Raw genomic sequence first — 15,304 nt, 5'->3', positions numbered from 1 at the left:
GACACTAGGGGAGGGTTAGACTGTGGGACGGGACAGTTAGGGTTAGGCTGCCGGATGGGTGATTAGGGTTAGGCTGCCGGATGGGTGATTAGGGTTAGGCTGCCGGATGGGTGATTAGGGTTAGGCTGCCGGATGGGTGATTAGGGTTAGGCTGCCGGATGGGTGATTAGGGTTAGGCTGCCAGATGCGTGGGTCATGGTTATGGGTAAAATTCTTACCTGGCAGTCATCTGCATTCTCAGCATCAGGGTTCCGATGTTGGCATTCTGATGTTGGGATCCCGATCGTCGGGATTCCATACCCAAACCATGTAGTTACCCCATTTATATGGGCTATTAAAATAAATGGAAATAAGTTTGTGCGTCCAGCCACATTGCAGCTCCCCCTAGTGTCTACAGTATATAGCCAGAGCCGTCACTTGCCTCAGTGACACCCAGTGCGGCGCTTTGAAATGGGGGCGGGGTTTCACGGGGAAGGGGCGTCGTGTCCCAACCCCCGGTTTTGCGACATTCCGGGGGTTCAGGAGATGCGGACTGCCCCCAGGGAGTGCTGTAGCTACAGTGCCGGCTCCTACACAGTGACAGGAGCAGAGTACTGCACATAATGTTACAGTGCCACACCCGGTTCATGTCACTGAGCAGGAGCCGGCATTTTGATGTCACCCGGTGGGTAACGCCTGGGTGCTACAGTACAACACCTGATATACTGTACTACCCTGCTACAGTACAGCACCTGATATACTACTCTACTACAGTACAGCACCTGATATACTACTCTGCAATGGTGCTACAGTACACACCTGATATACTACTCTACTACAGTACAGCACCTGATATACTACTCTGCAATGGTGCTACAGTACAGACCCTATATACTACTCTACAATGGTGCTACAGTACAACACCTGATATACTGTACTACTCTGCTACAGTACAGCACCTGATATACTACTCTACTACAGTACAGCACCTGATATACTACTCTGCTATGGTGCTACAGTACAGCACCTGATATATTACTCTGCAATGGCGTTACAGTACAGCATCTGATATAATACTCTGCAATGGTGTTACAGTACAGCATCTGATACAATAATCTACAATGTTGCTACAGTACAGCCCCTGATATACTACTCTGCAATGGTGCTACAGTACAGCCCAAGATTTACTACTCTACACTTGTGCTACAGTAAAGCCCCTGATATACTACTATGCAATGGTGCTACAGTACAGCACCTGATATACTGTACTACTTTGCAATGGTGCTACAGTACAGCACCCAATATACTACTCTGCACTGTTGCCACAGTACTGCCCCTGATATACTACTCTGCAATGGTGCTGCAGTACAGCCCCTGATATACTACTGTGCAATGGTGCTACAGCACAGCACCTGATATACTACTCTGCAATGGTGCTACAGAACAGCACCTGATATGCTACTCTACTACAGTACAGCCCCTGATATACTACTGTGCAATGGTGCTACAGCACAGCACCTGATATACTACTCTGCAATGGTGCTACAGTACAGCACCTGATATACTACTCTACTACAGTACAGCACCTGATATGCTACTCTGCAATGGTGCTACAGTACAACACCTGATATACTACTCTGCAATGGTGCTACAGAACGGCACCTGATATACTACTCTGCAGTGGTGCTACAGCACAGCACCTGATATACTACTCTGCAATGGTGCTACAGAACAGCACCTGATATACTACTCTGCAATGGTGCTACAGTACAACACCTGATATGCTACTCTGCAATGGTGCTACAGTACAGCACCTGATAGATTAGTTTAGAATGTTGCTGAAGCATCTGCTATAATACTTCTTACTGCAGTATTATGTAGTACTGTATACTACTTTAGAAAAACACTGCAGCACCTGATATGCTACTTTGGAATGATGCTGCAGCAGCTGATATATTACTTTGAAATGTCACTGCAGCACCTGATATATTACTTTGTAATGATGCTGCAGCACCTGATATATTACTTTGTAATGATGCTGCAGCACCTGATATATTACTTTGTAATGATGCTGCAGCACCTGATATATTACTTTGTAATGATGCTGCAGCACCTGATATATTACTTTGGAATGTCGCTGAAGCATCTGCTCTATTAATTTATATGAATATTGTGATATAATACTTTATAATGACGCTGCAGCACCTGATGCACATATCTTATCCTCCACAGGCAGGTTTTGTAACCGGACCTTCGATGACTATGCCTGCTGGCCTGACGGAGTCCCTGGAACTTATGTGAATGTATCCTGTCCCTGGTATCTCCCCTGGGCGCACAATGGTAAGATATCGCTGTTACGCTGGTGGTGCCAGAACATCCCTCTCTGACTGCACCATTCAGCAGCAAGGCGCAACATTTTCTGAATGTTCCAATTTTCACACTGTGTGTGTTATCTCTCATATGTAGATGACTTTTGCTGTAATCACGTCAGTACTGTACAGAACTTAAAATTTTGCAGTGATTTAAGAGTAAACTATTGAAGACGCCTGTGAACGTAACTACATCTCTCCTATAGCTCTGGTGTGTGATAATACTGTATATTGCCAGAAAAAAACACTGTAAAAAAAAAAGAAGGTAAACTAGATAACAAGTGTCTGAGGACATTTAAACCCATCGGAAGGTGGAATAACTATCTCTGTATTTGTGGCTGGGCCTGGTGGGGATTGCACCTCCTGTATGTCATTCATTCTGTCAGCAGTTAGAAAACGCGAAGTTACGGAAAATGCCGCAGCTTACACAAAGTTATACCAAAACACTGCAAAATAACCGATGTCCCTGTTGGGTGCGGTATATTTGCTCGACAGTCACAATGCCGACGTGGTCAGCATGGTCATAATGTTGAATTGACCATTCAGCATGTCGACGTGGATTTTATTAGAATGTGAACATGGTACTGTAGTTGTGTTCTAATTTTGTCCCTAACCATAACGGTAAACCAAAGCCTAACCCCGGGGCAGCGGTGCTTTACGAGAGGGGGAGGCCCGGGAGCAGCCTCCTCCATTCAGGCCCCCTCCTCTCTGCCGGCAGCGCTGAGAGTCTGAGTACTAGAGTGCTCAGAGTCTACTGCACATGCGCAGATCTCCGGGAAAATGGCACGGCTGCCATTTTCCCAGTGATTTTTGCACTGCGCATGCGCAGAACTCCGTGAAAATGGCCGCTGAGCCATTTCCACTGAGTTTTAACACTGAAGCGGACGTCGGTGCAGGACTCCGGAGGGGTGAGTATTTAGAATATGGGTGCAGCGTGTGCGGTGGGGATCCCCTCTGGAATCAGGAGCCTGTGTGCACCGCACACACTGCACCCATTATAAAAACGCCAGTGCCCCGAGGGCAACCCTAACCCCAGCACTGACCCCAAGCATCCAGAAAATGTTGACATTATGACAGTGGACATTATGACTGCTGTACATTTCGTCCCCATCTTCACTGTAGCTCAGTGTACTCTACAGGATGTCACATATGGCCCAGACAGTGGCACCGGCTACAAGAAATACTGTATCACACACAAGACCGTAACTAGGTTTATGCGGAGGGGGCACCGCACATACCGCTGCAGGGTAGGGGGCGCTGTTGACGGTACTTGGCAATTATTTGGTTTAATTACTTTCACTTGCAGCTTCCCCCTTTTTTGAAGTCCAGCTTCTCCTGACCGCCCCTGTCTCTTACCCCCACCTTTTCTGTCGCTAATACCTACAGAACATTCATGAACTTGACTCGATAGCTCTTTGTTAATCAGTCACACTGTCCTCTTATTACATTTCAAGTTGTTGACACACCTGGGTTTCAAACCCATTGCCTGTAGCACTGCAATCAAACACTCTATCCATTGAGCTACTGTATCTGTCCTTGCATAGAAAGGGATTGAATGTGGCTGCACACTACATAGATCTGCTCAATTGCAATGCTGATTATTATTTTTTTACAAAGTACCAGTAGCTTCATATTGTTAGAAATCTCATAGTTTTTATGCAGAATCAAATATATCAATGAGTAGGGTGTTTGACTGTAATGCAACAGGTTATGGGTTTGAATCCTGGGTATGGCAGTATATTGAAATGTGTTATCTAATAAAGGGTATTTAACTGAATAACAATGAGCTGTCAAGTTAAGTGCATGAATGTGGTATAAAGAAGTTGTGTGTCCAAATAAGTTTTCTTGCAGCATTCTACAAATGCGTGTATATATAAACAAACTGTGTGACGGGGCATAATATCATGCGTGCCTTAAGTCCCTATAGGAAAAATGAGGGGGGGGGGGGGGGGGGGGGGCTTTTACCAATTCTCTTTCTGGTCCAGGGCACCAAAAAGTCTAGTTACGGCTCTGATCACTCATTACAGGGAATGTCGATCATTACTGCCGGAGGTGTCACTCATTACTACATTTAGTGCAGGGAGTGTCACTCAATACTGCAGGGAGTGTCAACCATTATTGCAGAGAGTGCCACTCGTTATTACTGCAGGGAGTGTCACTCATTACTGCAGGGAGTGTCAGTCATTACTACAGGCAGTGTCGGACTGGGACATGAAGGGCCCACCAGGGGGATGCTGTTGTAGGGGCCTATGCTTAAGGGTGTGGCCAGGCTCCACTGGGGCGTGGCCAGCCACCACAAAGGTTTGGCTAACCATTACAGAGTACATGTTCTGTTCCCCTTGGTAAATATACAATAAACCATATTATTGTGAAGCACTGTATAATGTAACATAAGTATAATGCAAAATTCAAGTGCACTAGGATAGAGTCTGGAACCTGATCCCTAGAGGAGGAGAAGGGCCCACAGGCAGTGGGGCCCACCGGTGGTTTCCCCTGTTCCCCTGTGGGCCAGTCCGACCCTGACTACAGGAAGTGTCAGTCGTTACTGCAGGGAGTGTCACTCATTACTACAGGGAGTGTCACTCATTACTACATATAGCGTCCGTCATTATGACAGGGAATGTCAGAATTACTTCAAAGTGTGTCACTGATTTACGACAGACCTGCAGGTTCACCAGCCGCTGACCGCTCCCTCCAGATGCGGGTTGCCCATCACTTGATCTGCCTATCTGAGGCACATCACTGCAGGTGAGAGCTGCTGCGGGGGGAGAGAGGGGGGTTGCTGGCTGCTGCGGGGTGGGGGGGGGGGGCAGAAAGGGGTTGTCAACTGCTGCGGGGGAGAGAGAGAGAAAGGGGTTGTCAGCTGCTGCGGAGGAGGGAGAGAGAAAGGGATTGTCAGCTGCTGCAGGGGGGGGGGGGGAGATAAAGGGGTTGTCAGCTGCTGCGGGGGGGGGGAGAGAGAAAGGGGTTGTCAGCTGCTGCGGGGGGGGGGGGAGAGAAAGGGGTTGTCAGCTGCTGCGGGGGGAGAGAGAGAAAGGGGTTGTCAGCTGCTGCATGGGGGGGAGAGAAAGGGGTTGTCAGCTGCTGTGGGGGGGGGGGGAGGGGTTGTCAGCTGCTGCGGGGGGGGGGGAGAGAGAAAGGGGTTGTCAGCTGCTGCGGGGGGGGGGAAGAGAGAAAGGGGTTGTCAGCTGCTGCGGGGGGGGGAGGGGTTGTCAGCTGCTGCAGGGGGGAGAGAGAGAGAGGGGTTGTCAGCTGCTGCAGGGGGGGGGAGAGAGAAAGGGGTTGTCAGCTGCTGCGGGGGGGGGGGGGGGAGAGAGAAAGGGGTTGTCACTGCTGCGGAGGGAGGGTGAGGGTGTTATGTGTGGGGTGTGTTATGTGTGCTGTGCAGTGTGGCAGGGGGTGGCTGTGCAGGTGGGCGCAGTTTGGCAGGGGGTAGTCAGACCCACCTCCATGTATGCCTCCCACACACTGACCTCACTGCACATTACTGTACTAGAGAGAATGCCAGTCATTACTACTGTACATGGTGTGTCACTGCTTACAACAGGGAATGTCAGTCATTACTACATGGTGCGTTACTAATTACGACAGGGAATGTCACTCATTTCTGCAGGAAGTGTCAGTCATTACTACAGGGAGTGTCAGTCATTAGGACAGGAAATGTCAGTCATTACTACGTGGAGTGTACCTCATTACTACAGAGCATGTCAGTCATTACTACACGGTGTGTCACGTACTGTATTACTACAGAGAATGTCAGTCATTATTAGATTATGCGTCACACATTACTACTAAAAAAAGCTTTTCTCTGACGTCCTAGTGGATGCTGGGAACTCCGTAAGGACCATGGGGAATAGACGGGCTCCGCAGGAGACTGGGCACTTTAAAAGAAAGATTAGGTACTATCTGGTGTGCACTGGCTCCTCCCTCTATGCCCCTCCTCCAGACCCCAGTTAGAATCTGTGCCCGGCCAGAGCTGGATGCACCTAGTGGGCTCTCCTGAGCTTGCTAGAAAGAAAGTATTTGTTAGGTTTTTTATTTTCAGTGAGATCTGCTGGCAACAGACTCACTGCTACGTGGGACTGAGGGGAGAGAAGCAAACCTACCTGCGTGCAGCTAGCTTGTGCTTCTTAGGCTACTGGACACCATTAGCTCCAGAGGGTTCGAACACAGGGCCTGACCTCGATCGTCCGTTCCCGGAGCCGCGCCGCCGTCCCCCTTGCAGAGCCAGAAGACAGAAGAAGGAGATAAAATCGGCGGCAGAAGACTCCGGTCTTCATTAAGGTAGCGCACAGCACTGCAGCTGTGCGCCATTGTTCCCGCTGCACACCACAACCTCCGGTCACTGTAGGGTGCAGGGCGCTGGGGGGGCGCCCTGGGCAGCAATAAGTATACCTTTTGGCAATATATACACATAATACAGTCTGGAAAACTGTATATGTGTAAAACCCCCGCCATTTTTAGTCAGAAACAGGACAGAAGCCCGCCGCTGAGGGGGCCGTGCCTTCTTCCTCAGCACACCAGCGCCATTTTCTCTTCACAGCTCCGCTGGAAGGAATAAAGCATGCCCAAAGAGACATGAGTATACTGGGTCCTAGAGTCAAAGCTATGTCGATCTCTGCTTGACGTGTCCTGTAGAATATGCAATGGACAGATAATGCCGACTTAAGAGGCATATGGAAGGCTGAGGATTGTGTGGAGAAGGGTTCTCGGGCCTGGTCTCCACAGCTATAGCTGGTAATTCTGCTAGTTTGCCTTATATTCCTGCACAGCCTAAGAAAGCACGACATTATTAAATGCAGCCTTTCGTATAAAGAAACAAGAAAGTCTGAGGGGCGTCCTTTCTTGTCAGAGCCGGGCAGCTAGTTCCCAGGAACAGAAGTCCTCCCCGGCCTCTACAAAAATCCACCAATGTCGCTGGGGCTCCACAGGCGGAGTTAGGCCCGGTGGGGTCATGCCTTCGTAAGTTCAGCCACAAGTGGGTTCACTCCCTGTTCGATCCCTGGGCAATAGATATTGTGTCTCAGGGATACAAGCTGGACTGTGAGAAGACGCCCCCTCACCGACGGCCCTGCGGGCTTCCCCCCAAGAGAGGGAGCCAGTGTTATCTGCAATTCACAAATTGTATCTTTAACAGGTGGTGGTCAAGGGTCCCCTCCTTCAACAAGAGGGTGTTATTATTAGACCATGTTGTAATCCCGAAACCAGACGGTTCGGTCAGACCCATATTGAATTAAAAATCCCTGAACATATACCTGAGATGGTTCAAGTTCAAGATGGAATCGCTAAGAGCGGTCAGTGCAAGCCTAAAAAGGGGGAGACTTTATTGTGAGTCGGGACATAAGGGATGCATACCTTCAGGTCCCCATTTATCCACCTCATTAGGCGGACCTCAGAATTGCGGTACGGGATTGTCATTACCAATTTCAGATGTTGCCGTTTGGTCTCTCCACGGCCTCGAGAATATTCACCATGGTAATGGCGGATATGATTGTGCTCCTGCGGAAGCAAGGTGTCACTATTATCACGTACTTGGACGATCTCCTCATAAAAGCGAGATCAAGAGAGCAGTTGCTGAACAGCGTATCACTTTCTCTGGAAGTGTAACGGCAACACGGCTGGATTCTATATATTCCAAAGTCGCAGTTGTTTCCTACAGCTCATCTGCCTCTCCTAGGCACGACCCTAGGCACAGACCAGAAAAGGGTTATCTCCCGATAGAGAGAGCTCAGGAGCTCATGACACTGGTCAGGAATCTATTAAAACCAAAACAGGTGTCAGTGCATCACTGCACTCGAGTCCTGGGAAGGATGGTGGCATCATACGAGGCCATACCCTTAGGCAGGTTCCATGCGAGGACCTTCCACTGGGACTTACTGGACAAGTGGTCCGGATCACCTCTTCAGAGGCATCGGTTAATCACCCTATCCCCCAGGGCCAGGGTGCCTCTCCTGTGGTGGCTGCAGAGTGCTCACCTTCTCGAGGGCCGCAGATTCGGCATTCAGGACTGGATCCTGGTGACCACGGATGCAAGCCTCCGAGGGTGGGGGGCAGTTACACAGGGAAGAAATTTCCAAGGTCTGTGGTCAAGTCAACTGACTTGCCTTCACATCAATATCCTGGACTAAGGGCCATATACAACGCCCTAAGTCAAGCGGAGATCCTGCTTCGCGACCAACCGGTTCTGATCCAGGGGTTCATGTAAACCGCCAAGGCGGCACAAGGAGCAGGGTGGCGAGGGTAGAAGCCACCAGAATTCTTCGCTGGGCGGAGAATCAAGTAAGCGCACTGTCAGCAGTGTTCGTTCCGGGAGTGGACATCTGGGAAGCAGACTTCCTCAGCAGGCACAACCTCCACCCGGGAAAGTGGGGACTTCATCAGGAAGTCTTCACGCAGTTTGCAAATTGATGGGAACTGCCTAAGGTGGACTAGATGGCGTCCCACCTCAATAAAAAGCTGAAAAAGGTTTTACGCCAGGTCAAGGGACCCTCAGGTGATAGCTGTGGTCGCACTAGTAACACCGTGGGTGTTCCAGTCGGTCTCTGTATTCCCTCCTCTTCCTCTCATACCCAAGGGCTGAGAATTGTAATAAAAGGAGGAGTGAAAACAATGGCCCTCATTCCGAGTTGATCGGTCGCAAGGCGAATTTAGCAGAGTTACACACGCTAAGCCTACGCCTACTGGGAGTGTATCTTAGCTTCTTAAAATTGCGACCGATGTATTCGCAATATTGCGATTACAAACTACTTAGCAGTTTCAGAGTAGCTTCAGACTTACTCTGCCTGTGCGATCAGTTCAGTGCTTGTCGTTCCTGGTTTGACGTCACAAACACACCCAGCGTTCGCCCAGACACTCCTCCGTTTCTCCAGCCACTCCTGCGTTTTTTCCGGAAACGGTAGCGTTTTCATCCACACGCCCCTAAAACGCCGTGTTTCCGCCCAGTAACACCCATTTCCTGTCAATCACATTACGATCGCCGGAGCGATGAAAAAGCCGAGAGTAAAAATACTATCTTCATTGTTAAATTACTTGGCGCAGTCGCAGTGCGAATATTGCGCATGCGTACTAAGCGGATTTTCATTGCGATGCGATGAAAAATACCGACCGATCAACTCGGAATGAGGGCCAATATTCTTTGCTCCGAATTGGCCAAGAAGGACTCGGTACCCGGAGCTGCAGGAAATGCTCTCAGAGGACTCAGGGCTTCTGCCTCTCAGACAGGACATGTTGCAACAGGGGCCCTGTCTGTTCCAAAATTTACCGCGGCTGCATTTGACGGCATGGCGGTTGAACGCCGGATCCTAGCGGAAAAGGGAATTTCGGATGCAGTTATTCCTACACTGATAAAGGCTAGGAAAGACGTGACAGCAAGACTTTTTCACTGTATATGGCGAAAATAGGTTGCTTGGTGTGAGGCCGGGAAGGCCCTACAGAGGAATTCCAGCGGGGTCGATTCCTGCACTTCCTACAGTCAGGAGTGACTATGGGCCTAAAATTAGGATCCATAAAGGTCAAGATTTCGGCCCTATACATTTTCTCTAAAAATTAACTGGCTTCACTGCCTGAAGTTCAGACGTTGTTCCGGAGGTGCTGCATATTCAGCCTCCTTTTGTGCCACCGGTGGCACCTTGGGATCTTAACGTTGTGTTAGATTTCCTGAAATCCCACTGGTTTGAGCCACTTAAGACCATGGAGCTAAAATATCTCACGTGGAAAGTGGTCATGCTATTGGCCTTAGCTTTGGCTAGGCGTGTGTCAGTATTGGCGGTTTTGTCATGTAAAAACCCTTATCTGATCTTCCATATGGACAGGGCAGAATTGAGGACTCGTCCCCAATTTCTTCCTAGGGTGGTATCATCGTTTCCTTTGAACCAGCCTATTGTGGTGCCTGCGGCTACTAGGGACTTGGAGGATTCCAAGTTGCTGGACGTAGTCCGGGCTTTGAAAATTTATGTTTCCAGAAAGGCGGGAGTCAGAAAGTCTGACTCGCTGTTTATTCTGTATGCAGCCAACAAGGTTGGCGCTCCTGCTTCGAAGCAGACTATTGTTCGCTGGATCTATAGCACGATTCAGCTGGTTCACTCTGCGGCTGGAGTGCCGCATCCAAACTGGTGAAAGCCCATTCCACAAGGAAGGTGGGCTCTTCGTGGGCGGCTGCCCGAGGGGTCTCGGCTTTACAGCTTTGCCGAGCTGCTACTTGGTCGGGGTCAAACAAGTTTGCTAAGTTCTACAAGTTTGATACCCTGGCTGAGGAGGACCTTGAGTTTGCTCATGCGGTGCTGCAGAGTCATCCGCACTCTCCCGCCCGTTTGGGAGCTTTGGTATAATCCCCATGGTCCTTACGGAGTTCCCAGCATCTACTAGGACGTCAGAGAAAATAAGAATTTACTCACCGGTAATTCTATTTCTCGTAGTCCGTAGTGGATGCTGGGCGCCCGTCCCAAGTGCGGACTCTCTGCAATACATGTATATAGTTATTGCTTAACTAAAGGGTTATTGTTATGAGCCATCTGTTACTGAGGCTCAGTTGTTGTTCATACTGTTAACTGGGTATGGTTATCACAAGTTGTACGGTGTGATTGGTGTGGCTGGTATGAGTCTTACCCTGGATTCCAAATCCTTTCCTTGTTGTGTCAGCTCTTCCGGGCACAGTTTCCTTAACTGAGGTCTGGAGGAGGGGCATAGAGGGAGGAGCCAGTGCACACCAGATAGTACCTAATCTTTCTTTTAGAGTGCCCAGTCTCCTGCGGAGCCCGTCTATTCCCCATGGTCCTTACGGAGTTCCCAGCATCCACTACGGACTACGAGAAATAGAATTACCGGTGAGTAAATTCTTATTTTTTTCTCTAACGTCCTAGTGGATGCTGGGGACTCCGTAAGGACCATGGGGAATAGACGGGCTCCGCAGGAGACAGGGCACTTTAAGAAAGAATTTGGATACTGGTGTGCTCTGGCTCCTCCCTCTATGTCCCTCCTCCAGACCTCAATTTGAATCTGTGCCCGGACGAGCTGGGTGCTACTTAGTGAGCTCTCCTGAGCTTGCTAAAAAGAAAGTATTTTGTTAGGTTTTTTTATTTTCAGAGAGATCTGCTGGCAACAGACTCTCTGCTACGTGGGACTGAGAGGAGAGAAGCAGCCCTACTCACTGAAGATAGGTCCTGCTTCTTAGGCTACTGGACACCATTAGCTCCAGAGGGATCGTACACAGGATCGCACCCTTGGTCGTCCGATCCCGGAGCCGCGCCGCCGTCCCCCTCGCAGAGCCGGAAGACAGAAGCAGGTGACAAAAGCAAGAAGACTTCGAAATCGGCGGCAGCTCTCACACTAAACCCACATACTCCGGTCACTGTAGGGTGCAGGGCGCAGGGGGGGGGGGGGGGGGGGGGGGGGAGGGGCGCCCTGGGCAGCAATTAGAGACCTCCTGGCAAAAGTGGGCATATATACAGTTGGGCACTGTATATATGCATGGGCCCCCGCCATATTTTTACACAGAAACGCGGGACAGAAGCCCGCCGCTGAGGGGGCGGGGCTTCTTCCTCAGCACTCACCAGCGCCATGTTTTTTCTCCATAGCACCGCTGAGAGGAAGCTCCCCAGTCTCTCCCCTGCAGTTACACGGTAGAAGAGGGTAAAAAGAGAGGGGGGGGGGCACATAATTAGGCGCAAAAATCAATATAAACAGCAGCTACTGGGTTAACATTAAGTTACTGTGTTATTCCTGGGTTAATAGCGCTGGGGTGTGTGCTGGCATACTCTCTCTCTGTCTCTCCAAAGGGCCTTATGGGTGAATTGTCTTCAGATGAGCATTCCCTGAGTGTGTGGTGTGTCGGTACGTGTGTGTCGACATGTCTGAGGTAAAAGGCTCCCCTAAGGAGGAGATGGAGCAAATATGTGTGTGAGAGGGTGTCTCCGTCGACAACGCCGACACCTGTTTGGATATGTGTAATTAAGTGCTAAGGTGAATTTATTGCACAAAAGACTAGAGAACAGACAGGAAATGTACCCATGTCTGTCCCTATGTCGCAGAGACCTTTAGAGTCTCTCAATGCTCACTATCCAAAATAATAGACACTGATATCGACACGGAGTTTGACTCCAGTGTCGACTACGATAATGCAAAGTTACAGCCAAAATGGCAGAAAAGTATTCAATATATGATTATTGTAATAAAAGATGATTTGCATATCACTGATGACTCATCTGTCCCTGACACAAGGGTACACATGTTTAAGCCTGGGGAAGAAAGCTGAGGTAAATTTCCCCCCTCTCATGATGAAAAAGAGCGGGAATCTCCGGACAAGAGACTGCAGTTTCCCACAAAGAATTCTCAGGCAGTATCCTTTCCCCACAAGGGCCAGGATATGATGGGAATCTTTCCCTAGGGTGTCACGTTTGCCAAAAAGGTAGCCCTGACGTAACAGCTATTCTCAGGGATCCTGCAGATAGCGTGCACTTTCTGGTACACTACTCAGACCGGCGATTGTGTTGGCATGGGTTTATAGCGCTGTGGCAGCGTGGACAGGTACCTTATCAGCAGAGATTGAGACCCTAGTATGCATATAGATATATATATGTATATATAGAGATATATATATATTAAAGATGCTGTCTTAAGAGATATGTATATATAAAACATGCCCAAAGAGACATGAGTATACTAGGTCCTAGAGTCAAAGCTATGTCGATTTCTGCTTGACGTGTCCTGTAGAATATGCAATGGACAGATGATGCCGACTTAAGAGGCATATGGAAGGCTGAGGATTGTGTGGAGAAGGGTTCTCGGACCTGGTCTCCACAGCTATAGCTGGTAATTCAGATATTTTGCCTTATATTCCTGCACAGCCTAGGAAAGCACAACATTATCAAATGCAGCCTTTCGAATAAAGAAACAAGAAAGTCCGAGGTGCGTCCTTTCTTGCCAGAGGCGGGGGCAGAGGAAAGAAGCGGCACAACACAGCTAGTTCCCAGGAACAGAAGTCCTCCCCGGCCTCTACAAAAATCCACCGCATGTCGCTGGAGCTCCACAGGTGGAGCTAGGCCCGGTGGGGGCACGCCTTCGTAAGTTCAGCCACAAGTGGGTTCACTCCCTGTTAGATCCCTGGGCAATAGATATTGTGTCTCAGGGATACAAGCTGGACTTTGAGAAGATGCCCCCTCACCGACGGCCCTGCCAGCTTCCCCCCACGAGAGGGAAACAGTGTTAACTGCAATTCACAAATTGTATCTTCAACAGGTGGTGGTCAAGGTTCCCCTCCTTCAACAAGGAGGGGGGTATTATTCGACCATGTTGTAGTCCCGAAACCAGACGGTTCGGTCAGACCCATATTGAATTTAAAATCCCTGAACATATACCTGAAAAGGTTCAAGTTCAAGATGGAATCGCTAAGAGCGGTCATTGCAAGCCTGAAAGGGGGAGATTTTATGGGGACTCGGGACATAAAGGATGCATACCTTCATGTCCCCATTTATCCACCTCATCAGGCGTACCTCAGAATTGCGGTACGGGATTGTCATTACCAATTTCAGACGTTGCCGTTTGGTCTCTCCACGGCCTTGAGAATATTCACCAAGGTAATGGCGGAAATGATGGTGCTCCTGCGGAAGCAAGGTGTCACTATTATCACGTACTTGGACGATCTGCTCATAAAAGCGAGATTAAGAGAGCAGTTGCTGAACAGCGTATCACTTTCTCTGGAAGTGTAACGGCAACACGGCTGGATTCTATATATTCCAAAGTCGCAGTTGGTTCTTACAGCTCATCTGCCTCTCCTAGGCATGATCCTAGACACAGACCAGAAAAGGGTTTATCTCCCGATAGAGAGAGCTCAGGAGCTCGTGACACTGGTCAGGAATCTATTAAAACCAAAACAGGTGTCAGTGCATCACTGCACTCGAGTCCTGGGAAGGAGGGTGGCATCATACGAGGCCATTCCCTTCGGCAGGTTCCATGCGAGGACCTTCCAATGGGACTTACTGGACAAGTGGTCCGGATCACATCTTCAGATGCATCGGTTAATCACCCTATCCCCCAGGGCCAGGGTGTCTCTCCTGTGGTGGCTGCAGAGTGCTCACCTTCTCGAAGGTCGCAGATTCGGCATTCAGGACTGGGTCCTGGTGACCACGGATGCAAGCCTCCGAGGGTGGGGGGGCAGTCACACAGGGAAGAAATTTCCAAGGGCTGTGGTCAAGGCAGGAGACTTGCCTTCACATCAATATCCTGGAACTAAGGGCCATATACAACGCCCTAAGTCAAGCGGAGACCCTGCTTCGCGACCAACCGGTTCTGATTCAGTCAGACAATATCACCGCAGTGGCTCATGTAAACCGCCAAGGCGGCACAAGGAGCAGGGTGGCGATGGTAGAAGCCACCAGAATTCTTCGCTGGGCGGAGAATCACGTAAGCGCACTGTCAGCAGTATTCATTCCGGGAGTGGACAACTGGGAAGCAGACTTCCTCAGCAGGCACGACCTCCACCCGGGAGAAGGGGGACTTCATCAAGAAGTCTTCATGCAGATTGCAAGTCGGTGGGAACTGCCACAGGTGGACATGATGGCATCCCGCCTCAACAAAAAGCTGCAGAGATATTGCGTCAGGTCAAGAGACCCTCAGGCGATAGCTGTGGACGCACTGGTGACACCGTGGGTGTTCCCGTCGGTCTATGTATTTCCTCCTCTTCCTCTCATACCCAAGGTGCTGAGAATCATAAGAAAAGAGGAGTGAGAACAATACTCTTTGTTCCGGATTGGCCAAGAAGGACTTGGTATCCAGATCTGCAAGAAATGCTCACAGAGGACCCGTTGCCTCTGCCTCTAAGACAGGACTTGTGCAACAGGGGCCCTGTCTGTTCCAAGACTTACCGCGGCTGCGTTTGACGGCATGGCGGTTGAACGCCGGATCCTAGCAGAAAAAGGCATTCTGGAGGAGGTCATTCCTACGCTGATAGAGGCTAGGAAGGA

General features: G+C 49.7%; 1 protein-coding gene across 1 annotated transcript in view; it reads left to right on the top strand.

The window, feature by feature from the left end:
* Positions 1–15,304, top strand: part of GLP1R (glucagon like peptide 1 receptor) — a 615,585-nt gene that overhangs the window by 76,135 nt on the left and 524,146 nt on the right. The window contains exon 2 of the mRNA XM_063918850.1: positions 2,212–2,319. Within this exon, the coding sequence (XP_063774920.1) occupies positions 2,212–2,319 (108 nt within the window). The remainder of the gene's footprint in view (positions 1–2,211; positions 2,320–15,304) is intronic.

This window comes from Pseudophryne corroboree, chromosome 4 (assembly GCF_028390025.1).
Source record: "Pseudophryne corroboree isolate aPseCor3 chromosome 4, aPseCor3.hap2, whole genome shotgun sequence".
In the NCBI taxonomy this organism is placed as follows: domain Eukaryota; kingdom Metazoa; phylum Chordata; class Amphibia; order Anura; family Myobatrachidae; genus Pseudophryne; species Pseudophryne corroboree.
Note: the sequence above shows the minus strand (reverse complement) of the source record. Positions and strands in the feature narration are given on the sequence as shown.